This window comes from Bubalus bubalis, chromosome 12 (genome assembly GCF_019923935.1).
Source record: "Bubalus bubalis isolate 160015118507 breed Murrah chromosome 12, NDDB_SH_1, whole genome shotgun sequence".
NCBI classification, from domain to species: domain Eukaryota; kingdom Metazoa; phylum Chordata; class Mammalia; order Artiodactyla; family Bovidae; genus Bubalus; species Bubalus bubalis.
Window position 1 is genome coordinate 93,967,972 of NC_059168.1, and position 27,991 is coordinate 93,995,962.

The 27,991-nt window shown below is 59.7% G+C and overlaps 2 protein-coding genes and 1 long non-coding RNA gene across 12 annotated transcripts in view; 1 reads left to right on the top strand and 2 right to left on the bottom strand.

Annotated features, from left to right (window-relative positions):
* CRB2 (crumbs cell polarity complex component 2) overlaps positions 1-26,614 on the top strand; it is a 31,042-nt gene extending 4,428 nt beyond the window's left edge. The window contains exons 2-13 of one of the 2 annotated variants that reach the window (XM_044926323.2): positions 2,798-3,121; positions 5,441-5,636; positions 5,767-5,906; positions 6,563-6,748; positions 6,932-7,045; positions 9,853-10,716; positions 10,805-11,313; positions 11,881-12,046; positions 12,664-13,447; positions 14,282-14,398; positions 15,029-15,146; positions 26,478-26,614. In XM_044926323.2, coding sequence (XP_044782258.2) covers positions 2,798-3,121; positions 5,441-5,636; positions 5,767-5,906; positions 6,563-6,748; positions 6,932-7,045; positions 9,853-10,716; positions 10,805-11,313; positions 11,881-12,046; positions 12,664-13,447; positions 14,282-14,398; positions 15,029-15,146; positions 26,478-26,486 — 3,527 coding nt within the window. In that variant the 3' untranslated portion in view covers positions 26,487-26,614. Of the gene's footprint in view, positions 1-2,797; positions 3,122-5,440; positions 5,637-5,766; positions 5,907-6,562; positions 6,749-6,931; positions 7,046-9,852; positions 10,717-10,804; positions 11,314-11,880; positions 12,047-12,663; positions 13,448-14,281; positions 14,399-15,028; positions 15,147-16,955; positions 18,302-26,477 lie in introns of those variants that run through there. The other variant, XM_025262351.3, reaches the window with a different exon arrangement.
* Positions 3,140-5,443, bottom strand: LOC123328644. The gene is made up of 3 exons (XR_006543614.2): positions 5,306-5,443; positions 4,787-4,874; positions 3,140-4,702 (listed from the first exon to the last, which is right to left on the bottom strand). It is a non-coding gene; the product is annotated as an uncharacterized LOC123328644 (long non-coding RNA).
* Positions 19,532-27,991, bottom strand: part of DENND1A (DENN domain containing 1A) — a 527,315-nt gene continuing 518,855 nt past the window's right edge. For 6 of the 9 annotated variants that reach the window (XM_044926324.2, XM_044926331.2, XM_044926328.2 and 3 more), the window contains 3 exons: positions 26,860-26,988; positions 23,807-24,062; positions 19,532-22,588 (listed from right to left, as the gene is read on the bottom strand). In XM_044926324.2, coding sequence (XP_044782259.1) covers positions 21,401-22,588; positions 23,807-24,062; positions 26,860-26,988 — 1,573 coding nt within the window. In that variant the 3' untranslated portion in view covers positions 19,532-21,400. The remainder of the gene's footprint in view (positions 22,589-23,806; positions 24,063-26,859; positions 26,989-27,991) is intronic. The other 3 variants (XM_044926327.2, XM_044926329.2, XM_044926330.2) reach the window with 1 other exon arrangement.

Consider the following 27,991-nt stretch of genomic DNA (forward strand, 5'->3'; position numbering starts at 1 on the left):
GACCTGGGTTTGGATTCCAGGCCCTCTTGGGAAACTGTGAAGTCGCTTATCTCTGAGCGTCACTTTCCTCAACTGTGAAAAAGGAATGGTAGCACTCTCTACCCCCTAAGGTAAATGTGAAAACAGATTACACAAGAGAGATGGCTGTCCCTCTGGTGCAGAACTCCGCTCCACTGCATGCCTCCTGGGACAGAGGGCTCCCTCCCTCTTTGCCTGCAGGAAAACTCCTTCCTCAGTGGGGCCGGGCTCTGTCTCCTGGGGCCACCTGCTCCTTCAGGGACAAAGCACCTTCCCTGTCCCCCCAGGCGCTGTCTCTCCAGTCTGCTCTGAAATAGAGGGTTCTGAATCAGGGGGCAAAGCTCCAGATTGGGGTGGGATCCCTTAGGATGGTCATGCTTTCCTGGTGGCTCAGCGGTAAAGAATCCTCCTGCCAACGTAGGGTATTCGATCCCTGGGGTTCGATCCCTGGGGTTCGATCCCTGGGTAGGGAAGATCCCCTGGAGAAGGAAATGGTTACCCACTCCAGTATTCTTGCCTGGGAAATCCTATGGAGAGAGGAGCCTGGCAGGATACAGTCCATGGGGTCGCGAGAGTCGGGCACGACTCAGCGACTAAACAACAACAACAAGAACCCTTGGGTCACACACACGAGGAGTGACACCTTGTCGGGATCAAATGAAGGGCCTGCTGGCACAGGACCTAGGAGACAGGGTTCCTCACAGTGGGAGCTGCGGTTGCTGTGCTGATCCTCCTGAGGGCGCTGGGTCCAGGGACCCAGGTCAAAATGGCCAGAGTTCTCACTGAAGGCTCACTAGTGCCCAGCAGGGCTTCACTCACGTCCCCTCGGTGGCTCCTCACAACAGTCACAAGGTGGGCACTGCTCACACCCCACTGTTCACACAAGCTGGTCTGATGCCCATCACAGCATCCTCCCCTCTCCTTCAGACTGTTTAGCCCTGGGGGACAAGGCTGACCAGCCATCATGGCTCAGGGCGGGAAAAAGACAAGCTGCCCATAAGCCCCTCCCAGAGGCCCAGAAGCCCCCTGTCCTCACCCATGCGACCAGGCTTGGGGGAGTGGGGCTGTGGGCAGAGAGGGTCTGTGAACCTCAGCGCCCCAGGTCGTCTTGGCCGGACAGTGTTTCAGACCCTCTGTCCCCCTTGGCACAGGCCCGGCCCTGGGTGGGTGCTTGCCCCAACCCCCTCTTAGTGAGAATCTCCGGGAGTGAGCCCGTGCTGAGTTGTACCACGTGCTTTGGGAGCCGGGGGTGGGGCTGACAGGAGGTCTCTCCTTGGATCATTGGCTGGTACCTCTGTCTCCCTGCCGGTGGACCGCCCTGCCTGCTGGAATGTGGATGACGCCTGAGAGGCTGTCGAGCCTTATCTGGGGGTCTTCGCTGGGGAGGGGAGGGGAGGCACAGGGCTCGAAGCTGTGCTGGGGCCTGGTTAGTGTCTGGATGACAACCTGGGTGGGGGTGGGGCACCTTGGAGCACCAGGTGCGGGGGTGGGGGGTGGAGGGGGGCGGGGGTGTGCCTCCTTCTTGGGGGCCGCTCCCCTCCCCCATCACGTACGGAGTTCTTTGAACGTGTGGGCACTTGACTGCCGTCCCAAGGCTTGCAATCTGCCCTCATCCTACCAGGCACGTACGTTATCATCCCTCAGTAGGAGAAACGACTTGCCCGAGGTCTCACAGCTTGTTTTGAACTAGGGTTTGAACCCAGGGCTCTCTGCCTTCACAGCTTCTAAGTTCTTACAGGGGCTTCCCTGGTGGCTCAGACAGTAAAGCGTCTGTCTGTAGTGCGGGAGACCCCGGTTCGATTCCTGGGTTGGGAAGATCCCCTGGAGAAGGAAATGGCAATCCACTCTAGCACTCTTGCCTGGAAAATCCCATGGACGGAGGAGCCTGGTAGGCTACAGTCCATGGGGTCGCAAACAGTCGGACACGACTGAGCGACTTCACTTTCACTTTGGGCTTCCCTGGTGGCTCAGACGGTCTTACACCAGCTTGACACCGACAGGCCCTTAGCAAAGGAGGGCGGGAGGGAGGCGGGCCGCGGAGCAGGAGGTGACCCTCTAACAGAGGGAGCTCTGCCTCGTGGAGACGTGTCCAGTGGCTGGAGCTGGGAGTTTGGTCAGCACGTCTCACTACCTGCCCTGAACCCTGTGACTGCGGCCAGTGCGGCAGCTCACATTTACTGATGGCAGATCCGGTGAGAAGTTCAGGGAGGGGAAGCGGGGTGGAGTGGGGAGAGGGGCCTTTGAAGTCCTCCATCTCCAGTTTCACGTAGGGATGGAATTACCAGACCCCCAGCGGGAGTGGCGGAGTGGGCAGTGGGAGGCCAGGGACCCCTCCCCAGGTGGGGCTGGAGCACGAGGATGGACCTTGAAGGCTGAGCCAGGACTCAGGCCAGAGACCTCACTTTCACACTTGAGCCTGGACCTGCTCTCCTGTAAAGTGGGCCCAACAGGGACTGCTTGCCTGCCTGCAAGGGGTGCTGCGGGGATGTGCGGGCACTGGAGCACGGAGCTCACAGGGTCAGGGGACGTCTGCTCACTAATTCTGCCTGGGGAGTCAGGCAGCCTGGGTCCTCCTTTACGGAGGAGACACTCCCCAAACCATTCCCAGATCTGGGTGCCTGTTGGGACCTTGTTTGTAGACCCCCTGGCCCTCTCTCCTGAGTCCGGACGACCTCCGCTGCTCACCAACTCTGGGATCTGGGGATGGGCCTGGGTGTGGGGAGAGAGGTATCCCAGCAGCCCCTGTCCACCCTGCCCAGCCAGTCTCCTTTCTCTGCAGGGACGGTGCCTTCGGAGACCCCGGGCGCCTGCGCCTCAGACCCGTGCGCTCCAGGGACCAAGTGCCAGGCTACAGAGAATGCTGGCTACAGCTGCGTGCCCCCAGAGCCCCGGGGCTGTGCCAGTCAGCCATGCCACCACGGCGCTCTGTGTGTGCCCCAGGGCCCAGGGCTTGATGACTTCCGCTGCTACTGTGTGCCAGGATTCCAGGGTCCACACTGTGAGCTGGACATCGACGAGTGCGCGTCCCGGCCCTGCCACCACGGGGCCACTTGCCACAACCTGGCCGATCGCTACGAGTGCCACTGCCCCCTCGGCTATGAAGGTAACGGCCCCAGCTGTCCCTGGAGACATGTGTAATGTTGGTCCTGTCAGCGACTCAAAGAGGTCAGATCGTGAATTTGGCTTTGGCCTTAGCATAGAGACCCCCTCTAGGCACCCTGGCAGTTCTGGGGTGTACCCACTCTTGGTCGTGCTGCGGAACTGATGCTTCTCAGGCTACCCTGGCAGCTCTGGATGAGAATGTGGGTGAGTGAGAACTCGCACAGTGCCTGGCACAGAACAGGCACTGGACAATGTTATTTCAGTCCCTTGTGGGGTTTGGGTGATGATTGGGGCGGAGACACCCTTCGGGCGTCTCTGGGACTAGAGTACAGATAGGCGTGGTTTGGCTTTAATGAGGACACGTCTAGACAGTATTTCCAGTATCGATTCACTCCAGACCTGTCATTTGGTGGCTCATCTGATGCTTCGAGAGCATGAACACCCCGGTATGGTTCAGGTTGTCATGCAGACCCCCCACCCCTGTGAGTAGCCCCCCCCAGCTCCTGCAGAGACACTGGTGGTCTTGCTCAAACTGTAATGTAGATGTACCCCCAGGGATGTCTTGAGGGGGACAGTTCCTTCCTCCAGAGTATGTTCCCGTCCCGGTCCCATCCAGGCTCCAAGTTGAGAGCAACCTGGAGCAACTGCATGCACATCAGGAAGGAGGGCACAGCTGGGACAGGTCTGGGGGTGAGGCTGGATTTAGGGCAGCCGGGAACCTGCAGTGTGGACACTCTGGGTTCCTGAATTCAGATGACTCTCTCTGACTGCAGAGGGCAGTTTGAGGTCACTCAGAGGTAGGCATACAGACTGGGGGGCTGGGCTCCAGGAGAGGAGCTGTATCATGGAGAGACATCTCGGCACACAGATGAAAATGAAACTTCGGAAGTGGGTTCTGTGTACCTTTCTCATCACGTGAGAGTGCAGGTGTCTGGACAGATTAGTTGTGGACGTGTGAGGAGGTCATGCAAAAGGCCTCTGTCTCTGCCAGCATCCACGGGTTTCTGGACTCCCTGAATGCATTTGTGGGAACCGTCTGGGTGGGGGGTGCCAGCAGGTGTGTGCGTGCCCGGATGTGCGGTGCTGACGCTTTGGGTAATGCTTTCTGGGTGAGCTGTGGATATGAGTGGGGGCAGCATCTGCTGTGATTCATTTCCTGCTCCTTCCACTCTGAGCCAGGCGGGGGAGGTTGGGATTCCAGGCCGCCTGGGCCTGGCTCCCCCTGGCACAGAGGGTGGGAGTGGGGCTGGGTCACAGGAAGGAGGGGCTCTGTTTTGTGCTCACTGAGCCGGGAATGGGGGAAGGTTCCAGCTGGAGTCAGCTGGGTCCCTGGCCCCCCATGACCAATCCCACTGAGGGAGCAGAGGCAGGGCCACCGGAGTGTTCGAAGGCAAGTGGGCTCCACGATGAACTCTGGCAGCTCGTTTCCAATCTCTGAGCTCCTCTATCTCCTTTCATCCACGCAGCCCCTCCCACAAGTGTCCCAACTGATTTAATTTTGTCCAGGACTGAGAGGGTTCCCAGGACACAGGATTTTCAGTTTTAAAAGCAAGATGGTAGTTTGTCAGAAACCAACACAATTCTGTAAAGCAATTATCCTTCAATTAAAAAAATAAATTAAAAAAAAGCAAGACGGTACAAGGGAAAACCCGAAGGAGCTGGTTACCTTGGTCCAGCATCTTTCACTGGGGAGTGCCTCTCCTTGCTGGGGTCCCTCCTTACACCCTCCACAAAAAGCCAGCAGAGTGAGCCTTCTAAAATGTAGAAAAGACCGTATAAGTCAGCCGCCTAAAACTTTTAGGATAAGGTCGGATCGTGTTACTTGGCCCCAAGGCCTGTCACCACCCGCTTTCTTGCCCCACCTTCTCCACTCTCCCCTTGTCTTCACCAACAGTTTCCCTGGAATCCAACTACCCGCACAAGCACTTATCTTAGTCTAGACAATGCCTTCTCATCTTTCTCGACTCCCCAGGCTAAGACCCTGACTCTCGCCGTCACAGCATCTAGCACGTACCCACAGTAAAGCTTATCAAAATAGAAAAATCAATCCTCATTTACGTAATATTGACTAATCCCCCGTGTCCCGGGCTAGACTGCGGTGAGCTCTAGGGGCCAGGGAGGTATGTGTTGTTTCCCTCTCACTGCTATTGCTGGCTCAAGAAACACCTGCTCTGGAAAGACGCACCAACGGATCCTCTCCGGATCCTGACATTCCGCTGCTGGTCACGCTGTCTGGAGTGGGTCTGGGGTCAGCCTGGCTCGGCTTCTTCCGCTCTCCCTCTGGGCATGCAGATGTCCGTCTGTCTCGGGCCCTGTCCAGGCGTGACCTGCGAGACGGAGGTGGACGAGTGCGCCTCGGCGCCCTGCCTGCACGGGGGCTCGTGCCTGGACGGCGTGGGCTCCTACCGCTGCGTGTGCGCGCCGGGCTACGGGGGCGCCAGCTGCCAGCTGGACCTGGACGAGTGCCAGAGCCAGCCGTGCGCACACGGGGGCGTGTGCCGCGACCTGGTCAACGGGTGAGCGGGAGGCCGTGCCCCCGGGCTGGGAGGCTGCGCGGTGTGCCGGCGCGAGGGTACGGGGAGGGGCGCGAGGCAGGGGGCTGGGGGCTCGGGCACGTGCTCAGCTCGGGCCGCGCGCTCCCTTCAGGTTCCGATGCGACTGCGCGGACACGGGCTACGAGGGCGAGCGCTGCGAGCTGGAGATTCTGGAGTGCGCGTCGGCGCCCTGCGCGAACAACGCGTCCTGCCTCGAGGGCCTCGGGAGCTTCCGCTGCCTCTGCTGGCCAGGTGTGTGCGCATGCGCGCGCGCGCGCTCCCGGAGGGGCGCGGGCACAGGGTGCGGTGGCCCGGCCTGGGATGCCAGTGCGGGTGTGCGCTGGTGCAGAGTGCGCGCACGTGACTGCAGCTTCTCTGGGCCTCGGTTTCCCGATCTGCGAAGCAGGGCTGATCATAGCACTTACTCCTGGGCTGTTGGGAGCCGCTGCGCAGTCCTGTCAGACTTTTTGCGATCCCATGGACTGTAGCCTGCCAGGCTCCTCTGTCCGTGGGATTATCAGAATACTGGCGTCCGTTGCCATTTCCTTCTCCAGGGGAACTTTCTCCGGATCGAACCCAGGTCTCCGGCTTGGCAGGTGGATTCTTTACCACTGAGCCACCTGGGAAGCCCATTGTGAGGAGAGTAAATGAGTAAAGCCCACGAAGCCTTGGCACAGGGCCCTGCAGGAGCAGAGTGCTCAGTGATCCTAGAAATACTAGTGATATTAGTCACATGTTGCTGGTGAAGGCGGTCCCGGTCACTCCTGTCCCCTGTGTGCCCCTGCCTCAGAGTATCTGGATTGGTGTTCTGAGTTGCTGTCCCAGCCTGGCCCTGGCGGGCTTGGCAGCAGTGGAGGAGTGCTGCCTGGTGGCCCCGTGTGACCCGATGCCCATGTGTGTGTCCCTAGGCTACAGTGGCGAGCGCTGCGAGGTGGATGAGGACGAATGTGCGGTGGGCCCCTGCCAGCATGGGGGCCAGTGCCTGCAACGCTCGGATCCGACCCTCTATGGGGGCGTCCAGGCCACTTTCCCAGATGACTTCAGCTTTCGCCAGGCTGCTGGCTTCGTGTGCCGCTGCCCTCCGGGCTTTGAGGGTGAGCCCCCTGCCCCACTTCTAGGGAAGCAGGTCTGTAGTGTCCAGGTGCAGGGGAGGGATGCTGGAGTTGGGTTCAAGCATTTCTCTCTGGTCTCAGTCTCCCTAGCTGTAAAAATGGGCCGTTTCCAGTTCCAGCTGGGCTCTGAGGGGGCCGAGGGAACCACAGCTGGGCCTCTTGCAGGGGACGACTGCGGCGAGGATGTGGACGAGTGTGCCTCTCGGCCGTGCCTCAGTGGAGGCCTCTGCCAGGACCTGCCCAATGGCTTCCAGTGCCACTGTCCAGACGGCTACACAGGTGCCCGGGGTCGGGTGGGCACTGGGGCAGGGCCAGGTCAGAGTTGGTGGGCCTGGGGCAAGAAGAGCCCCTCTGGCTGATGTGTGGAGGCTGGGTTGATGGGGTTAAGGACATTAGGGAGGAGGTAGGGGCAGTGGCCCAGGCAACAGGAGAGAGGGCTGAGCTGCGACCTGGGCTTAGGGGGTGGGAGTGGAGGGAAAATGTTTTGGAGTGGAGGTTGAGAAATACTTACTAGGGGCATGCTCCAGGTCCTGAGGGTTATTCCAGGCGTGAGGGGGATGTGTCAGAGATGAGGGCTGAGTTTCTGCCCTGGGTGGCACTGGGTAGAGAGGATGGTGGGTTCAGTCATCCACCCTGAGTCTGTTTGTGGAGCACCCACGCGAAGGAGTCTGGGTGGGGGGCTGAGACTGGGGGTCAGGAGTGTCATCCTGGCAGTTGGGGTCAGAGGCGGCCGAGGTTGTCTGGGAGGAAGTGTGGGGTGATGGGCAGAGAGAGCTCTAGACACCTAACATCAAAGGGCTGGGCAGAGGCCAGGGCCTGCGGGGAAGGGGACAGAGGAGGTGGAAGCGGCAGGGCCGTGTGTGGGTGGAGGGTGGGGGCCGTGTTACGGAAAGCTGGGGGACAGTGTCTGGAGAAGGGTGGGGGGGAGCTGGGTCTGCAGAGGCCTCTCCCTGCCTCGGGTACGGTGGACACACAGACACACAGACATCCTTCCCTGCGGACACTGATGAGCCCAAGGAGCGTCCCTGCTCCTCTGGAATGCCTGTGGCACCTCCCCATGCCCGCCCTCATTCCTGCTCAGAATGCAGGGCCTCCTCTCCCTGGCACGGTTCCTGGGCACCCGCTCCCCAGCCCAGGGGAAGGAGGGGGCGATCATTGCCATCCCTTCCACCCTCACCCACACACAGATGCTGGGGTTCAGCCTCCCACTCCCAGGTGGCCAACACCCCTGGGCACCCTGAAGGCCCATCTCCTCCCCCCCACGCCCCAGAGCTGGGGTTCCCTGAGTCCTGCCCCAGAGGCAGTGGCCTCGTGGGTGCCTGGCACACAGTGGGTCCACTGCAGCACGCCCTGCTCTGCAGAGCGCTCTCTGCACTGTGCTTCTCCTCAGCAGGGCCCCCTGAGCTTGGGCTCTGACCCCCCAGCCTTACAGAGGAAGCCGGAGGGGCTCTCTCGAGGGTGTGTCATCCCCCAGGTTCAGTAGGGTCAGCGGAAGCCCAGCTCCTCCACACGCTGAGCTCAGCTGACGGGTGACAGGGAGGTCAGCCCTCTGAGGTCAGGGCCCGGGAGGGGGAACCCCGGCTGTGGGGCTGGGCTCCTTGCCATCCTCCCTTTGGGTTGTGCTGGGCGTGGGGGAGGCCAGTGCCTGGCATTCCTGAGTCCGTGCTGAAGGAGGAGGCAGCTGGCCAGGCGGGGAGCACGGCTCCCCAGCCTCGGTGCCTGCCCGCCACTCTCAGCCCGTCCGTGGGGACATGCAATGGGGCTGCGGGCTCTGGGGACCTTCCTGCGGGTGTTGTGGCTCCTGGCAGGTAGGCAGGGTGGGGCCCTCGGGCAGGCGGAGGTGGAGTGCTGGGGCTGGCCGTCCCCGGAAGGTGGCGGTGGTGTTTGTGGGCTGACTGGGGCCAGGATTCAAATCCTGCTGGCTTCTCTAAGTTTGGGTCCCCCCTGGCTGGGTTACGCAGGCAGGTCTGGCCTCAGTGGTTGTGTGGAGGTTGTGACTGAGCAGGGGTGGGGCTGTGGCTTCTAGATTCATTCTGGGGCCAGAGTACCTGACCTGGGGGCTCTTGGAAGGGAGGGTGACCCCACTGCCAGAGCAAGGGTCCTAGGGTAGAGGGACGGGGGTGGCATTAGAGCCAGGGCCTGCTCCAGCGCCACAGATGCATACACCCACCCCCGCTCCCTATTCCATTTCATCGCTCCGTTCACAAGGGCCATGTCATGTCCTTTGCTGGACACCAAGGATGTACCCAGGCCCCTGGAGGAGATCTCAACTGTGTAAACAGATATTTTCAATCCAGGGTTCTGGGGAACTGTGCCTGGGAGTAGGCAAGGAATTGGGAGGGACACAGTAGCTTGCGGTTGAGGGCCAGAGAAGGCCTCTTAGAGGACTGGTCATTTGAATTTGGGCTTTGCTGGATGAGTAGGAGTTTGAAAGGCAGGGTTAGGGAGAATGAGGCATGCCGAGCAGAGGGAGCAGTATGAGCGAAAGCCCAGAGGCAGGACTTCCAGGAAATGCTTGGAGGAACAGGCAGCTCGAGGTCTGTAGGGAGGCGGGTTGACATCTGAACGCCTGATAGTGCCCAGGCCATGAGGGATCGTGAGTGCCAGGGGGAGTGATGGGACATTACGCAGCAGAGGAGCTGGGCCAGGTCACGCGTTAGATCTCTGGCTGCTCGTAGAGATGGATGATGGAGGGGGTTCTGAAGACTGGTGAACTAGAGATCACACGTTAGATCTCTGGCTGCTCGTAGAGATGGATGATGGAGGGGGTTCTGAAGACTGGTGAACTAGAGGATGCTAGACTGTGGCCCAGAGAGTTCGTGAGTCCGGGAAGGCAAGGTGGGAGGAAAGCAGGCACTTTGGGGATGGACCGCACAGGGCCTGGAGACTCACCAGACGTGGGAACAAAGGGAGCATCCTGGATTCCAGCCTCCAGTGACTTCCAAGGACCTCAAGAAGTCCTTTGAGAATTGGGAATGGGTTCAGTTGATGGATACTGAGCTCCTTGTCCCAAGAGGCAGGTAGGCTCTAGGTCAAGACTGTGGTTCTGGCCTTGGTGCTGAGCCTTGGCCTGGTCTCTCCTGAAGGCCCGACGTGTCAGGAAGACATGGACGAATGCCTGTCGGAGCCCTGCCTCCATGGTGGGACCTGTGAAGACACCGTGGCAGGCTACATCTGTGGGTGCCCCGAGGCCTGGGGTGGACTGGATTGTTCTGTGCCACTCACCGGCTGCCAGGGCCACACTTGCCCACCAACTGCCACCTGCGTCCCTACCTTCGAGTCAGGGGTTCACAGTTACACCTGCCACTGCCCACCTGGTACCCATGGACCTTTCTGTGGCCAGAATACTACATTCTCCATGGTGGCTGGGAACCCCGTACGGGCTTCGGTGCTAGCTGGCAGCTCCCTAGATCTGGCCCTGAGGTTTCGTACCACGATACGTGTGGGTGCCTTGGCCACGTGCTCTGACGCTCAAGGCAGCGTGGAGCTGGCGCTGGTGGAGGCCAGGCTTCAGGCCACACTCTGGAGCCACGGCAAGAATGTGCTCGTCCTGAGGCTGCTGGAACCACCCCTCAATGATGGCCACTGGCACCGGGTGGAGGTGACGCTCCGCCTGGGGGTCCTGGAGTTGCGGCTCTGGCATGAAGGCTGTCCCGCCCACCTCTGTGTGGCCTCCAGTCCCATGGCCACGGCTGCCCCGGCGCCCACGCCTGCTGGGTCCCGCGTCACCCAGCTGGGCGGCGTGGCCTTTGCGGGCTGCCTCCAGGATGTGCAGGTGGATGGGCATCTCCTGCTGCCCGAGGACCTTGGTGAGAACGTCCTCCTGGGCTGCTGGCACCAGGAGCACTGCCAGCCTCCGCCTTGTGCCCATGGAGGGGTCTGCGTGGACCTGTGGACTCACTTCCATTGTGACTGCCCCCGGCCCTACAGTGGTCCCACGTGTGCTGATGGTGAGGCATGGGCCAGGTGGGCCCCAGGGCAGTGGCTGTGCCTGCCGTGGCCTGCAGGCCTCACGCCTGGCACCCTCTCTCCCTGCAGAGGTTCCTGCTGCCACCTTTGGCTTGGGGGGCACCCTGAGCTCTGCCTCCTTCCTACTCGACCAGCCGCTAGGCCCCAACCTCACCGTGTCCTTCCTCCTCCGCACCCGGGAACCTGCTGGCCTTCTGCTCCAGCTTACCAACGATTCGGCCGCTGGCCTGACAGTGTTCCTGAGCGAGGGCCAGATCCGGGCAGAGGCACTGGGCAGTCCTGCTCTGGTGCTCCCGGGGCGCTGGGATGACGGGCTCCGCCACCTGGTGACACTCAGCTTCGGGCCTGATCAGCTGTGGGGTGTGGGGCAGCAGGTGCACATGGGCGGCAGGCTCCTCCCCGGTGACGCCGAGCCCTGGGGTGGGCCCTTCCGAGGCTGCATGCAGGACGTGCGACTCAATGACCTCCACCTCCCCTTCTTTCCACCACCGCTGGAGAACTCCAGCCTGCCCAGCGTGCCCGGCCGCGGGCAGTCCTGGAACCTCACCATGGGCTGCGTCTCTGAGGACACATGCAATGTGAGTGCCAAGAGGAAGGGGTGGGTCCTTTTTCCAGGATCTTCCCTGCATCTCTGGGAGTCAGCATGCCCTTCTACTGGTCAGGGTAGCACCAGGAGGTGGGGCGCCTGCCCACGATTCCAAGGCTGAAGACAGAGCAGGGTTTGCTTCCATTTCTTTTCCAGCAAGCTGATCTTGCCCTCTGGTAGTCCCCATACCTTCCCTTTCAGTTGTGGTCTGAGACAGACACCCTGGCCTGGGCAGAAGGCTGCCCAAGACTTTCTGCAGGAGTTGTTTGGTGGACAGGGACACCCAGGGTCATGAACAAAGCACCAGCCCTAGAATTGGAATAGCCTGGGTGTGAGCTTGGGCTGCTCTGTTTACTGCCTTGGTGACTCAGGCAGGTGGTTTCTCCTGAGCCTCAGTTTTCTCATCTGAAAAATGGGAATGCTAGTTACTTTCCTATCTGTTTGTGAGGAGGTGATGTATCTGCAGTAGGTGCCCAGTGAAGAGCCACTGTAGGGATGTTTATGGTGGGGAGATGCCAGCCCCAGGCCTGAGCCAGTCCCTGTCCTGATTCTCCTGCAGCCTGAGCCCTGTCTCAATGGTGGGACTTGCCGCATCACCTGGAATGACTTCCACTGCACCTGCCCTGCCAACTTCACCGGGCCCACCTGTGCCCAGCAGCTGTGGTGTCCTGGCCAGCCCTGTCTCCCGCCTGCCACCTGTGAGGAGGTCCCTGATGGCTTTGTCTGTGAGTGCCTGCCCTGGGCAGCCCACATGCTGGACACCCAAGCTGGCTTAGATCTGCCACCTGCCTCAGGGCTCAGGGACAGTGGACAGGATGGTTGCAGCCCCAGTCCACTGCACTCAGAGGACAGGCTCTCTGGAGGAGGAGAGCACTTGCTAGGTTTTCAAGGGCGAATAAGACCTTGGGCACAGGGAACGACATATCAGCAAGGGGGCAAAGCACGTGCAAAGGCCTGTGAGGTTTATAAGAACTTGGAACTTTCTGGGGGAGCCATGGGGGCGCCTGCAGGAGAAGCCCATGCTCAGCATTTTAAAAAGAAGACAGTTCAAAGGATTGCAGTGAAGAGCGAGTGGGCGGATTTTCTGAAGGGGTGTTACTGCCTGGTTTGTGACCTGGGGGGCGGGGTGGGTGCCCAGAGTTGGTTCTCTGGAGGTAAGAGAGTTCTATGAGGTATGGGGAACACTTCCTGGGATTAGATCCTAGGTGGGTGTGTGTGCCCCCAGGCCCAAACGGCGGGGGTTGGGGGAGTGGAGGCGGCGACTGGTCCCCACATCACCCAGATGTGCTTGGGTTGGTGTGGGGGCCGAGAGGCCGTCCTCCGACGCTCTCTCCTCCCGCAGGTGTGGCGGAGGCCACGTTCCGCGAGGGACCCCCGGCGGAATTCAGCGGGCACAACGCGTCATCGGGCAGCGCTCTCAGCGGCCTCTCGCTGGTCTTCCGCACGCGCGACCCCGAGGCAGGGCTATTGCGCGCTGAGGACGGCCCGGCCGCCGTGTGGCTGGCAGTGCGCAACGGCTCGCTGGCGGCCGGCGTGCGCAGCGGCCCCGGTTTGCCCCGCGCGGTGCTGCCAGCACCAGGGCCGCGTGTGGCCGACGGCGCCTGGCACCGCGTGCGCCTGGCCATGGAGCAGCCCGCGGCCGTCGCTTCGCGCTGGCTGCTCTGGCTGGATGGCGCGGCGACGCCGGTGTCGCTGCGTGGCCTGGCCGGCGACCTGGACTTCCTGCGCGGCCCGGGCGCCGCGCGCGTCCTGCTGGCCGAGAACTTCACGGGCTGCCTGGGCCGCGTGGCGCTCGGCGGCCACCCGCTACCCCTGGCGCGCCCGCGGCCCGGCGCGGCCCCCGGCTCCCTCCAGCCCTTCTCGGCCCGGCCCGGAGCGCCCGCCCCGCACCTCGGCTGCAGCGGCGCTCCCGTGTGTGTCCCCTCGCCCTGCCTGCACGGCGGCGCCTGCCGCGACCTCTTCGACGCCTTCGCCTGCGCCTGCGGCCCGGGCTGGGAGGGCCCGCGCTGCGAGGACCGCGCCGACCCGTGTCGCTCGGCGCCCTGCGCCCGCGGCCGCTGCCACGCGCACCCAGACGGTCGCTTCGAGTGCCGCTGCCCGCCTGGCTTCGCAGGCCCGCGCTGCAGGTGCGCTCGGCCGGCCGGGGTGGCCTGGGTCCGAGGGGTGAGGAGTTGAGGGTAGGCCCCCGGGGGCGGTGGATGGGACAGACTACACTGGAAGCCCGACTGTGGAAGCGCTGGTTCCATCGGCCAGCCCCGTCCCTTCTCTGAGCCACTTCGCTGTGATCTGTAACTTGGGAACAACAGCCCCCTAGCGTTGCCAGATAAAATACAGGACACCCGGGTGAATTTAAAGTTGAGATAAACAAAGCTGTCCTCTGGGAGTGGGGGTGGAGGAACCAGAGCTAGTGTTGGAAGAAAACTTAAGAGGCTTTCCTGCGGAGCTGCCCATCACGGACCTCTCCCCCCTCCCTGAATCCCGTGGGACAGGGGCAGAGAAAGATGCTCGGAGTCTTGGCCGCTTCCCATATTCAGTTTGGCTATGACTTCTAGCTCTTTCGGAGCCAAGCTTATGGAAGGGTGTCTGGCAGAGGTCTGACTCCCCTTCTCCCTGCAAAGAAGGTCAGGCTTTATGTCCAGGAGCCTGCTTTTACCCCTGGAGGGTCCTTACCTTTCATCAGCTCCTCCAAGGTCTCTGAGCCGCCAAAGGTTCTGCCAGGGTCTAGCTGTGGTACACCTTGTTGGGGGTGGGGCTGGAGCAGTAGAGTGGCAGCCCGGTGTCCCACCCCTTCCACCCCAGACACCGCTTCCATGACTTCCAGCAGGGCCTGTGGGAGGTGGCCCTGAATTCCTTGGATGATGATGCAGAAGGCTCAGGTTGCCTGAGTGACCCACAGGGCGTGGGGGTGGGCCAGGTCCCCTGTGTCCTGACCCAAGTCCAGCCCCTGTGCTTTCTCTCAGGTTGCCTGTCCCACCAGAGGGGTGCAGCCTGAACATCACCTGTCTCAACGGTGGCCAGTGTAAGGAGGGGCCCCAGGGGGCCAACTGCAGCTGCCAGGAGAGCTTTGCTGGGCAGAGGTGGGTCTGGGCTCCATAAGCCTGGGAGGTGCACTGGGGAGTGTGGAGAGTACAGATCCAAAGGCAGGGAGTGGACGTCCGGATCCCCTCCAACCAGGGCGGGTGAAGTGGGGTATGGATCCTTGCTCACCTACTCAGCCCTTACTGTCATCACTGCGCTAGACACTCCACCTCTGTCACCTGAGATCTTTCCTTCTGGGGCTTCCAAGACCATCATCCTCTGTTACCAGACACCTGCTGGAGAGTAGTTGCCTAGTGGTGTTTCTTAGAGCACCACACTCAGCATCAGGACCACATGGGGACACTATGCAAATAGAGGCTCTGGGTCCTCCTGTCAGAGTCACATCCCTGGGCAGGCGCCTTTACACAGGCTCCCCTGTGCTTTCAATGGAGTGAGAGGGTCGTTCTTGGTCACGAGTGTTGGGGTGAAGGGGTCTGCTGTGTAATGAGGGTCGTATTCAACTTAGGTCCCCCTGGCAGGGCCCAACCGGCTTGGGACCATGCTGGGGGCAGCGGGTGAGCGGCGTGGAGGGTGTGGGGCGGGTTTGAGAAGGTAAAGGAGCTGGGGGAGCTAGAGGCAGCCTGGGAGGGAGCAGCTTCCTCAGCCCCGCCCTCTTCCCTGCCTCCCAGATGTCAGATCCCCTGTGAAGCCAACCCCTGCTTGAATGGGGGCACCTGCCGGGCAGCTGATGGGGTGTACGAATGTGTCTGCAATGCCAGGTTCTCAGGCCAGTTCTGCGAAGTGGTGGTGAGTGATGGCCGACGGGGAGAGTGGCCTGTTTTGGACTTTGTGAGATGATGTTGTGGGGGGTGGGGGGCGTGTGTACAGGGCCTGTGGAGCTATTCCTGGACCAGCCCTGTCACAGGGTGGGGAGTAGCAGGCCAAGGAGACAGGGCCCTTCCACACCCCTGCACTGGAGGTCTGTTCATTCTGGGGGAGCCTGGGGACCGCCCCCCACCCCCCCACCAACCATTCCTCTGGGGACCACAGTGAATTCTGGGATTTACGTTGGTGGATATAGGAGCCTTTAATCTCTGGTGGTTTCTGAGCCAGGTTTGGAAAGTAGGAAGATTTGGGGAGCCCAGGACTCTTAAGCCAGAGAAGGCTTGGCTGCCGTGAAGGCAGGCTCAGCTGAAGGGGGCGGTGGAGAGGGGGAATAGATGGAGGCCAGCAGATGGCCTGAGCATGCACCTCCCTCTGGCCCCCTCCGCTCCAAGGGGCAGAGCGGACTCTGCAGGCCCAGGCAGAAGTGAGCCAGAGTGGGCCTGGCAAGAGGGGCACGAAGCCTGGGGAGGCGCCTTGATCTCCACAGGCTTCTGGCGGGCCGGGTCATAAACCCCAATCCCCTCTGCTTCTGGGGAAATGCTTCCTTTCAAGTTGAACTTTACAGCCTCTGGCTCCCCCTCCCGCCCTCCTCCTAGGGAGGAAATGGCTTTACAGCTCCCCCAGGCTGGCGGCTGGCCTGCCCTGGTTGCTTCGGGGCTGGGGTGAATTTTTCTCTACAGCCTTGGGCACCTTCTTCAGGGCTGGGGGCTGAGACTGGGACCCAGGCCAAAGTGGGCTGAGAGGTCTCATGGGATGGAGGGAGGGCCGATGAATCTGAGACCCTGGGCCTCTGCCCCCTCCCCGGAAATCTGTGATTCTGGGGCTCTAGAGCTCCAGGTCTGTAGAATCTTTTGATGGGGCATCCAGGTGTCTGTCTGGGCCCCCCACGCCTGGTCTGTGTATCTCCTGGGGGTGGGGGCCAACTGGGGGACTCTGAGCTCACCATCAACCAGGTCAGCCTGCTCCACCTCATGCCCTGCACGGGCCCCCTGGCCCTGAGATGCCTCCCACTTCGGGCTTAGGCATGGTCTCCGCAGACCTTCAAAAAACCAGAGCACCCTTTGGGGTTGGGAGGATCAAGTCCCATCACTTGTTTGGGTGTCTCTTGAGAGAGTGGGGTGGCAGGGCTGGGCGCTGAGGCCCACCTTGGCCAGCTGAAGGAAGGACCTCTGGCTGGAATTCGAGACTGTAGGATGGTGGTGTGAGCTGGGCATGGCGTGGCATGGTGTTGGGGGTGGACAGAGGGCAGTGCCAGTCCTGGTTCGTCAGCCCCTAGTCATGTGTCTGGGGGAATCTGGGCAGAGCCTCCGTGTTCTCCTCTCATACTTACCGAGTGTCTACTGAGTAGGCTCTCCTCTCAGCGTTTTGGGGATACACGGGTGGACAAAATAAACCAAAGATTTCTGTCCTCACGGGCGGCCTCACTCTCACTTCATCAGATCACTGAGGTTTACGTGAAATCCCACGCTTGGTGTTGAGCTCCTACTAGGCATTCAATAAATGTGTTTCTCTTCTACCGGAAGCCCTTGGTTGTACAGGAATCCCCTTGCAGTGGCTATGATAGGTGGCTCCTAGGCACTTGCTCATATACCCCTGGGGCCAGGTCTCTCACTTGCTCTCAGGGAAGCTTCCGCCCCATGATGCTTTTTTCCTCTCCTCTGCAGGGCCCCCGGGTCGGGGTGGGGTCTCCCCAGCTCCACTGTCTCAGGCCTCTTACTGCGTCTCTTGCAGAAGGGCCTACCACTGCCGCTGCCGTTCCCGCTGCTGGAGGTGGCAGTGCCTGCGGCCTGCGCCTGCCTCCTCCTCCTCCTCTTGGGCCTCCTCTCAGGAATCCTGGCAGCCAGGAAGCGCCGCCAGTCGGAGGGCACCTACAGCCCGAGCCAGCAGGAGGTGGCTGGAGCCCGGCTGGAGATGGACAGCGTCCTCAAGGTGCCGCCCGAGGAGAGACTCATCTAGGCCCACCTGGCTGCAGCTCCAGCCCCTGTGAGGGCCTCGATTTCTATCTGGAGACTCAAGGAGGCCACTTCTGGGAGCCTGCAGGGAAATGGCTGGCCCCTTTTTAGCCTTGGAGAGCTGCTGCAGGGCTCAGGATACCTGCTGGGCAAGTGTCCCCTTTGCCAGGAGCCCCTGCCTCTGCCCCGTGCTGGGCTGAGGGGAAGGGGCGCGCTCAGGGAAACAGAGGGGCCTGTGAGGTTGTGGACACTCACTGTCCAGCCACCAGGTCTCGCCTCGGCAGATGCACGGCTGTGCTGGGAGAAGCACCTGTGGGTGCACACGATGTGTTTTGGGAGTGTGTGTGTATACGTACATGTGTGTATGTGTGTGTGTGTACCTGGGACTGTTGATCTGCACGTACCCATGTGAGTGTTAGGGATGGGGTCACGGATGTGCTGTCCTTGTTTGTGCGTGTGATCGTGTAGTGGGTGCAGCTAGCCCCACGGAGGAGCAGCTGGGTGGAGGAGACCACCTTCTCAGTCCCGGGACAGTGGCAGCCCGGGGCCACGAGTGCTCCTGGAGGCCAGGCCAGGGCTGGCCCAAGGACCAGAGCCCCAGCTCTGGCAGCTTCTCCCACCTCCCGTCTCCGGAGGCCTGGAGGCAGCTGGAAATCAGCGGGAGGGGGGGCAGGAGCCAGAGGTTAATGTGTGAGCTCCCAGTTCTCCTAACAGATGCTCCTGGAGGGAGATTTGAGTGCCCTGCGCTGGAGCCAGGCGGTCTCTGGGATGTGGACTGCGGGGCAGACCTGCAGGAGCTGGGGGTGGAGTTGGGGGGGTAGTGTCTGGGCCCGCGCAGCCTGCCTCTTGCGGGCCTGTCGCTCGGAGGACGCGGAAAGCAGCCCTGGCCTACCTCACAGGGCTGTTGTGAAGATGGTGGGTGACTATGGGGAAGGATGGGGCTCTGGGACTCGTTACAGTCCAGCCTGTTGTGGGGCTACCTGGGTCGTCCTGTTAGGTGTCCGGAAGGGAGAGGGAGAGCGCAGGGAAGGGGCCTCCCCGAGGGGCAGCCAGGGGGCGATGAGGATGGAGGAGCCACCCTCCCTGCCCACCTTGTGCTTCTCCAGTTCCTCCCGCACCAGCGAGGTTGCTCCCTCACCTGCAGACCAGTGGCCTCCCTAACGGTCGCTGGGAGGATTCGAGGAGAGGATGCGCAGGAAGCCCTCAGGGTTGTTCCCTGAGGCAGGTGCTCAGCAAACATTGGTACCACCTCTGTGTCGGGGCTGGTCCTGTGGACAGACACAGATGAGGGGAAGAGCTGGCTGCTTTGCTTCCGGCCCCTTCCCTGGTGATGCCGCCACACGAGGATCTCTGACAGGCATCTGTCTGAGGGCCTGGCCTCTGAACTCCAGAGTCCCTTTGTTCCTGACCTGGAGATGTGCCCTTTGGTCCTTCCTGTTTCCCAGGCCAGCGCCCCCTGTGCCAAGACCAGGAGACCCCTTTCCACTTCTCGATTGTAGGTTGACCTTACCCAGGCCCCCCAGGGGTCTCATCCAACTTCCAGAGGCACAGGAATCAGTGGGAGGTGGAGCCATGTGGTGATGGGGCCACGGGATGGGGTGGGAGGGCTGAGGCTGGACGCTAGGCTCCAGGGGCTTGCTTGGTCCTTAGCCTGTAGGAGGTGGGACCAACTTTCCCTGTGGCTCCTGGGAAAGGCAGGGAGAAAACATCTGGTACCATGAGCTTAGCCAAGCTGCTGCCTTGATTAGTTAATCAAGTCAGAGATTTGGCAAACCTGTGTTTTTGCAGATTCCTAAGACAAGACATTCTGGGTGGAACCCCAGTGTATAAAAGCTGGGTGGTTCTTTTTTGTCCTCCTCTTGTTCTTGAGAGTTCTGAGAACTTGTAATTTTCAAGCACAGACCAGGGAGGGAGACACAGACAGAATGATGGGCAGGTGGGGGTGAGGGGTGGGGACAGTTAAGGGTGGGGACACCCTTAACATCCACTCTGGGTGCTTGGTTCAGGTATCCTCTCCAACCCAGCCAAGAGGTGCAGTTTCCCAGGCTCTGCCCTTGCTAATAAGAGGTGGTTCCAGGTATCCCCTTGAGCTTTACTTTTCCTGGAGCCAAGGTGCCTTTGACATCATTGGTGACCTGGAGCCCTGCTGTGTGGGGCCCGACAGCCCTGTGCCCAACTGTGACCAGCCTACCCCTCAGAGGCCTGAATGGGAACAGGCTTGGGGGTAGGCCAGGGTCAAAGCCTTCCTGACTACTCCATGGGTCCCGCCTCTACCTCTACAAAAGCAGATGCAGAAGGTTCCCCAAGGTGGAGTCCCCTCCCTGCAGAGCTTCCTCAGGACACAGGGATACCAGCTTCTCTCCAAGAAGATTTTATTGAACGCACACACAAAATTCATCCTTGGATTTGCAGACTCAGTCCAGCAAGGGAAGAGAGAGCAGTGCTCTTGTGAACATGGTGCTCTTGCCACCGGCCCCAGCCAGGGAGACCATGGGGTGGGCTCGGCTTCCCTGAGGCCACCGAGCACCTCTTGCCTTAAGACTCTGCCCGCCAAGGGGGCTACCCTGTCCTGACGGGGCTCGGGGGTCTGCCCAGGATGGATCTGCAATCTCTGCTGAAACACCTGAGTGTCCTAGAGGCGCCCGTGTGGCCCAGGCGTGACGCAGCGCCCTGCTTCCGGTGGCCAGAGGACATTGCCGAGACTGAAAGAGAGGACTTGCCCCAGGGGCCGGGACTGCCGAAGGCGCTAGTGCGGGGCCAGCAGCCCTTCACACCCCATGCTGTCGGAGCAAACCTCAGGGTCGGGCCTCGCTCACTCACAGGTGGGGGTGGTCTCCCAGTCCCTCAGATGATGACAAGGCTCCCTGGGGTTACAGGGGCCTCTAGAAACCCCCTTGCCCCCTCAGACACCCCTGAGACTGTGTGTCTGACCATTCACAAATAGGAAATGAGAAATCAGGTCAAAATGTTCACAATTTCCTGCATGTCTCAGATGGTTGTTTTCTTAAATGGTTGGGCCATATTTTAACTTGGTTTATTGAAACTAGTCAATTTCAAGATTCCATCAAATCAATAAAAGTAAAAAGGAAAAGAAAGATAAAAGAAATAATAACAAAACATTTCAATTCAGCTTTGGTGATGTTGGCCTCAGGAATTTCTATGCTGGCAGGAATCACAAGGTGGGCAGGGAGGGGGTGACTCCAAGCCCTCCTGCCTCTAGGCTGCCAGAAGCCAAGCCTGCCCACTCACCAGGGCCCTGGAGAGGGGCTTAGTGCCCTGCCCCCTCTTGCCCCAAGGAGCCAGGCACTGGGACCCTTGCATCTCTGTGGTGGTAAGCTTGGCCTTCCAGTGGGGGTCTGGGTGTCTGCTTCTCAGCTCTGCCCCCTGAGACCCACTCGACAAGAGTCTGAGCCTCATGTGATCATAACTGGAGACCAGGAGAACCTCTGGGGACCCGAGGGAGAGTGTGGACAGCGGCCGGACCCGTCCCAATGCTCTTAGGTTTGCCTGTTGCCGTCTTGTCTTCTATAATCAAAGTTGCTGGTGCTCCCGGCCCTCACGCAGGGCTGGCTGGGGCTTGGTTTGGTTACCACAAGGGATCCCGTGGATCCCTCAGCCCCCAGATCCCAACCAAGTCAGAAAAACGGAGGTGGAGGGGTTGGGGTGAAGACTCAGTAAAGAAAGAGTGTGCATATTGCTAGACAGGGTTTGGAAATGCCCCGCCAGGTAGATCCTCCAGCTGGGGAGGGGTGGGGGAGGGGGGTTCCTTACTTCAAACTCCAAACCACGTGCCTCTCGTGCAGACGAGCTGGTGTACTGCCAACACTCGTACCCATCGAGGTGGGGTGTGCGGGCTGGGCTGCAGCTGGGGCAAGAGAACGGGGCTCAGGAGGAGACATCCTGAGGACGCGCGGGGCTCCTGGTGGGCAGTTTCCAGAGGGAAGGTGGGTAAGATGTGGCCTGGGGCAATCGCTGGCCCAGCTGACCTCTTTAGTGCAAAACCCAACTGGGGGGGCAGGGGAAGGGTCGGGACGGGACAGGCACCCAGGAGCTGGGTCGATTCCCAGGCTGGAACTGGCGCCATTCTCCAGAGATGGGCAGTGTGGAGAGGAGGAGGGGCGGCAGAGAGGGTTCCCATCCCTTCCCACCAGTAGAACCTGGGCAGAAACAGCAGCAGGGGAAGCAGGGCCGGCCGGCCTTGGCTCGCCCCACCCTCAGCGCTGCTCACTCGAAGGTCTCCCATTGCTTCCTGAGCTGCTCCACGGAGCCGGGGGCCGGGGCCGAGCTCACGTCTTGCTTGGTTTTCCGTAACAAATCCTCAAAGGGGTCTCTGGCCCCTCGTGGAGCAGAGGGCCGCAGTGCTGGCTCCAGGCCCTGGGGGGGCCTGGCTGGGAGGAGTGGGGGGTCTCCAGGCCTCAGGGCCAGCCCTTGCTTGGCCTCGGCGGCCCGGGCACTTGAGCGGGCCAGGGGCAATGTTCGGATCCTCGAGGGGGCGACTGCTGGGGGACCCAGAGGCTGCAGGGAGTGGGTACCCATGGGCACTTGGCCAAAGAGGTTGGGCATGGAGAGGGCAGACAGGTTGGGCTGAGATCGATGTGGGGCACAGAAGCCAGAATTGGACAGCAGGAGGCTGGGGGCAAAGGCTGGCCCCAGGGAAGCAGGAGGGGCCCCAAAAGGCCCAGCTGGTGCAGAGACCAGGGGCATGGTGGGCAGTGTTGCTGGCAGAGGTGGGACAAAAGGATTGAGTGATGGCTGTGGAAATGGGGTGGGGGTCCCCATGGGGGGAAAGCTAAATTGGGGGGTAAATGGGGTGGCTACATTTGGGGCTGTAGGGCCTGGTGGAAGGGAGCTGCCCGACCAGGTTGTGTTAAGTGGGTCCAGCAGGGCCAGCAGGGCATCACTGCTGCTGCCGGCGGTCCCTGGGGCCAGGCTGAGTGGCTGGAGCAGTTCGGTGGGGTCTTGGGGTGCAGCACTGGAGAGGAGCCCAGGGAATGGGGTTGAGCTGAGGGCAGCCTGCCTTTCCCGCTCAGCCGGCAGTTGCTCCAAGAAGTCGCCAAGGGCGATGCCGGGGGCCTGGAGCTTGGCTGGGCGGGCAGTGGGAGGCGGGGGCACGATGCCCAGCTCCGGGGTCTTCCTGCCCTGGGGCCGGGGGATAGTGATGCTGCCCAGGGTGGGTGTGGGCACCTCCTCCTTGTCGCTGGGGTTCAGGAGGCCGTTCTGGTTCTGGGGCCTGCAGGGTGAGGCCAGGGAGTTCCCGAGCAGGGCTGAGGGCTTCTCGGGGCAGGTGGCGGGCGGCTTGCTGGGGATGGCCATGTCATCCTGGCCTAGGCTCCAGAGCCTGCTGTGTGGGTGGGCGAGCTTCAAGGCCCCTGGTGTCCCACGGCTTCTGTCACTTCTGCCCAGGTCCAGCCTCTGCCGGAAGAAATGAGGGAGGCAATGACTGCAGCTGACCAGGGACAGATTGGCTCTCCCCACCCCCTCCTGTGTGCCAGGGGGACACTGGGGCTGTGGTCCTGGGAGTGTGGCCAGCTAGGTCTCTGGGGCTCAGGGAAGTTGGGGGTTCGGCCCAGGTCGGCAGTAGAAAGCAAGCCCAGGCTTCTCTCACTAGGGTGGCACAAAGGGTCTCCAGAGAAAGCCCTGTCTTTTCAAGCCAGCGCTGCTAATTAGTTTTAGGAAAAGGACTCCATCTGCTGACCCTCTATTGGCCTGACCCATTTTATTTTTCAAAGCATGTGGGCACTTTCAGCCACCCCTGAGCCCAAGAGGGCAAGTGAGGCTCGGAGGCTGGGTGAGGGCACACTGGCTGGGAATGAAATAGGACTGGGCTCTGTCCAGCTCTGCCACCTGCTGGGCCACGACCTGGGTGTCATGTCCCTTCTCTTGGCCTGAGCTCCCTCATTTGCAGCCTGGAAATAGCAATTCCCTACAGATGGGCTTGTGTGAATCATCGGATATGTGTGCTAAGTTGCTTCAGTCGTGTCCAACTCTTTGAAACCCCATGGACTGTAGCCCCCCAGGCTCCTCTGTCCATGCGGATTCTCCAGGCAAGAATACTGGAGTGGGTTGCCATGCCCTCCTCCAGGGGATCTTCCTGCCCCAGGGATCGAACCCCTGTCTCTTAACATCTCCTGCATTGGCAGGTGTGCTCTTTACCACTAGTGCCCCCTGGATACGTGGGAGCTTTGTGAATTCCACACTGTGACCCAGGGACTGCAGAGTCAGCAGCCGCCTGGCACAAGTGAGGAGACAGGCACAGGTGGCGACAGACTGAAAGTCTCAAGGAAGATCAGGGGTTACAAGTGAATATCCAGAGCCCAGAGCTCTGATCCACAGGCTCTTCAAGGAGCCTGGTGGGGTGGGGACAATCCCAGCTCCATCAGGGGTCATGGTGCCGCCCATGAAGCAGGGGGCAGATTTTCATCAGGCTGTAGCTGTTCTCCAGCGATCACTGTGTGCGAGGCTCTGGCCACTGGCCCGCCTGGCAGAGTTTGCAGTCAGAGTGACTCTGAGCACTGGCTGAGGGACTTGGAAAAGTGGCTCTTTCTCCCTTGGTGTCTCACTGTCATGTGGGAAAACCTGCCTCACGTGCAGAAAGTGCCCCCAGCCCGTGTCCACCTCCAACCACCATACCTGATAGTCAAAGGTCCCCGGCTGCTCCCTCAGGTCTTTGGGGGTCCGAAGGTCTTCCAAGCTTTTGGCCTGGCCCAGCGGCTGCAGCGGGACTTCCATGTCGAGGTTGCTGAAGACATCCTCCAGGAGGTTGATGCTGGCGGCCCGATCGTGTGGAGCTGGGGTGGGGCCCACAGGCTCCCGCGCTCGCTGCTCCGGGCTTTCGGCCTCGTCCCCTGCACTGTCTGACTCCTTGAGTGTCCGATATGGCTGCGGCCTGGGGGGAGGCAGAGCAGGCTGGATTCTCCCACCCAGAGCCGTCCCGGGAGGAGCAAGCAGCCCCCACCCCGGAGAACTTCCAGGCCTCAAGGAGCACAGCTGGGAGCCTTGGGAGAGGAGAGTGTCCTGGGTCCCTGCGAGTGCAGGTGTCTGAACGGTGCCCGTCAGACAGACAGACAGACAGACCTGGGCTGATCTCGGGTTCCGCTCACTGAGAGGCTTTGGGCAAGTTGCTCTGGCTCTAGCTTGTACCAGGGAGCCCACTTAGTTTCCTCCAGACCACAAGACCTACCACAGAACTGGTCAGCAGGCTCCCACACCATTCACACAAGGCATGAGGAATGGGGCACGGCTGGAGAGGGAACCGGCAGGAGGACTCACTCCTGAGCCCGTTGTCCGTACCCTCACCCCTGCAGCAGTCGGGTCCTGGGCCCAGCCTGTGCGGAACTGAGCAGGGGGAACTCTCCCCCAGGGGGCTGCACAGTGCACCCCAGGACCCTCAGCCGTGAACTACCTAGGCCTCAGCCTGTGCTGATCTCGGTTCCAGCCCTGGTGCCATCTCTTGCTGTGGGACCTTGGGCAAGTCACTTAACCTCTCTGAGCCTCAGCTGCTCCCCCGTTCCAGAGTGCACGTCCTTGCAACTGGTGGTGGAGATGACACGAGCAGACGTGGTGCCGGCTGTACAGCAGGCATGCTGAGGCTGTTAACACATCCTGTGCATTCATGCACCAAAATCTTATAGCCAACCCAGGTGCTGGGGACACTGGGTGCCTCTCGCTATCCTCTCTCACAAGCCTGAGCCCCAGGGTACATGGAGAATGCTGCCCAGACCTCTTGTGAAACTGGGTCAGAGTAGCATCCTACCTCCAACCACAAGGCTCTGCCCCCTGGGTCAGGCCGAAACTGCTCATGGCTCTGGTAAAGTGGGGAAGGTTGCCACCTGGTGGTCTGAAGGCCCACTTGCATGAACCTCTGCAGGGGGACAGTCAGTAGAGGAAAAGGGGCTCAACTAACAGTCTAGACTCTGGGCAAGGACTGCGTCGGACTGTACTATCTCCCTGAAGCCATACAAGCAGCCCATGAAGTAGGACTCACGCCCTCCACTTTACAGATGAGGAAGCTGAAGCTCAGAGAGGCCAAGTAACGGAACCTAAGTCACACAGCACCTAGCAAGAGGCAGAAGTGGAAGCCAAGTATGAGAAGCTTCTAAAGTCCCTCACTTGCTCTAACTAAGCCATCTGACCAAGCTCCTTTGACCAAGTTTGAACACAGTGAAGGGGACAAAGAAAAGTCAGTGTGCTTTGTAGTTAAGGAAACAGAGTTTCTTTAGAAGGAATTCATTTTAAGTGGCCGTTTCCCTTTAAACACACACAAAACCCTATGCTTTTCATAGATCATGGTTCAGGGAGTGAGCATTATTTTAAATAATTAAGGCATCAATTAATTTAAAAAGAACGTGGCCAGCCAGACCCCACGGTGGGGGTCCTTGGCTGTTATCTGTGTGGGATCCTTTTACCAGCAAGGCAATTGTAAGTTGATACATGGCTGGACATTTCTTGTTCCAATGATGCAATCTTTATTGTAATTAATAATAGAAATAATAACTGATACATTAAGTCTATGATATTATAGATACTATTGCTTAGGACAAGGCTTTTCTCCTAGTTTTAATGAAGGAGATTCACTGTACAGACCAGGCAGCACGCAAAACTTGGGCAACACTGGCTTAGGGCACTGCTCTTTAAGTGAGGACCTCAGGAGGGGGCTGACTTGCCTGCAGTCACAGGGGAGCTGGAGGCACAAAGGGCCAGAAGCCTCTTGCCTGTGGGGGCAGTGGCAGGAAGAGAGCTGTTGGGCTTGTCGGGTGCCCCAAGGAACCCACAGGCCCAGCCTTGGAGGAGAGAGTGGGTGCAGGGAGATAGTGAAGGGGGCTGACAAGGGGGGAGCAGGGGGAGAGTCCCTCTTATGTAATCGGGCCAGAATGGTTCACTCCCCAAGGTCTGCTGTGGGTGTTCAGCAAAGGGCAGTTCCCTTCCCCTGAAGGCTCCCATTAGAAACACCATGCAAACAGATAAACACAGACCAGAGCTGGCCCTCTGCTCAGTCCCAGCTGGGAAAAGCCTGTGGGTGGAGAGGCAAGAAGTGGCGAAAAAAACAGGCAGCCACCAAAGCCCAGTTCCCGGAGTGGCTGTGGTGAACCTTCTTTTTCTCTTTGTTGCAATTTGTAATTAGAAGGAGGCTTAGGCTATAAATAATAATGAGAAAAGTTATCTTAAAGTCAGACAAATCGGTAAGATCTTTGGCTATGCCATCATTAATATATATATATATATATATATATTCCATACCAGTAACTTTTTTTTGTTTTTTTTAAACTTTAAATCTGACGCTCCATCTCCATGGCTTCCCAAGGTGTGCTGAGATAAAGGAAGACTGGGCAGCAACAACCAGCCTAACCGTAGCCGATGCTGCAGTCGGCAACCCCATTAACAGTCCAGTGCATTTTCCCTGTGAGGAAGGAGACCGATGTTCCTGTCTCACACCTTTACAGCCCAGTCACCCTTGTCACCTCACCCCATTGCCACAGGCCCTGTGGGGCTGGCAGAATGAACACCCTGGGAGGAGGCACACGGGGGGCCAGGGGAGGTGCGCCACCCTGCAAGCGGGCACCGGAAGGCAGCAGCCCCAGGCACCCTCCCCACACACAAGCACAAGCTGGCCACCCCCGCCCCTTCAAGTGGTCCCGGAGAGTCACCAAGCCGAGCTCAGGAAAACGGAAGAAGGAAGGAGAGACCATTCAAAGGGAGTGGAGAAGAAAAAGCTTTCGGTGAAGCCAGAGCTCGGGCCCTCTTCCCGCTGGCACTCATCGTCAGAGGAGTCTTCGGAGAGGAAGACAGCATAGTGTCGCAAGGGCCTTACGAGGCTGGGGCAGAGGGAGACAAGAGAGAAGACCGTTAGGAGGCACCTCAGGACTCCGCGTGGTGGGGAGGGAAGGAGGCCTGCAGCCCGGTGCCTGACCCTGGCCTCCCTCTGCCGGCCAGGGAGGAAGCTGTCCAGAGAAGGCCCGACGGGCCCCCACGGTGAGGAAGCTGGTCCCGAACAGAAAAGAAACTGTGAGTTTGCCACCTGTGTCAAGAGCCTTAAATGCATCTATGACCTCATGATTTCACTTTCATTTAGATATCCCAAATTGTAGCAACAGATTATGCACAAAGATGTCCATTACCGCTATGTTTATAAAATATGAGACAATCTAAATTTCTGCAGTAGGAATCTGGTGAAGCGAATTATGGTACAGTTGGCTGAGTATTATCCTCTCATTAAACTATGTTTATAAAAACCTTCTGTCTCATTTGCTAATGGAAAAATGCATAGATAAAAGACTGGAAAGGCAGGTGTCTAAATGTCAACAAAAGCTAGTGGATTATGGGTGATTTTTTTTTCCTTTCTCCCATTTTTTATTTTCGTATCTTCTACATTTTCTCCAATGTGCATATCTACTTCAATAATCAGGAAAAAATAAAAAATGAAAAAGTTAAAGAAGAAAGTGAGCCACGTGGAAGAGCACTCGCAAGAAGGCCCTTTTCTGATTAGCGGCTGCTCTCTGGAGTCTCCCTCAGATGCCTCTTCAGAGAGTCTTTTTCATCTGTGATGTGGAAATTAAATATTCATTGTTATAAAAAATACATCTCCCTTGTCAGCCACCTGTGAGCTCTACCTCTATAAACACAAACACATACACAGCCCAGAGAAACTCCACGCTGGCTCCTATGAATTATACACTGACCAGGGTGTGTGAGAGGCGTGTGTTCAGGAGAGAGAGGCTGGACCCCACAGCTCTTGGTTCAAATCCTGGCCCCACGGCTGCTGCCCCAACATACAAGTGGGGAGCCGGCAGCTCACGCCTCTGCCCAGTGCAGAGGGCT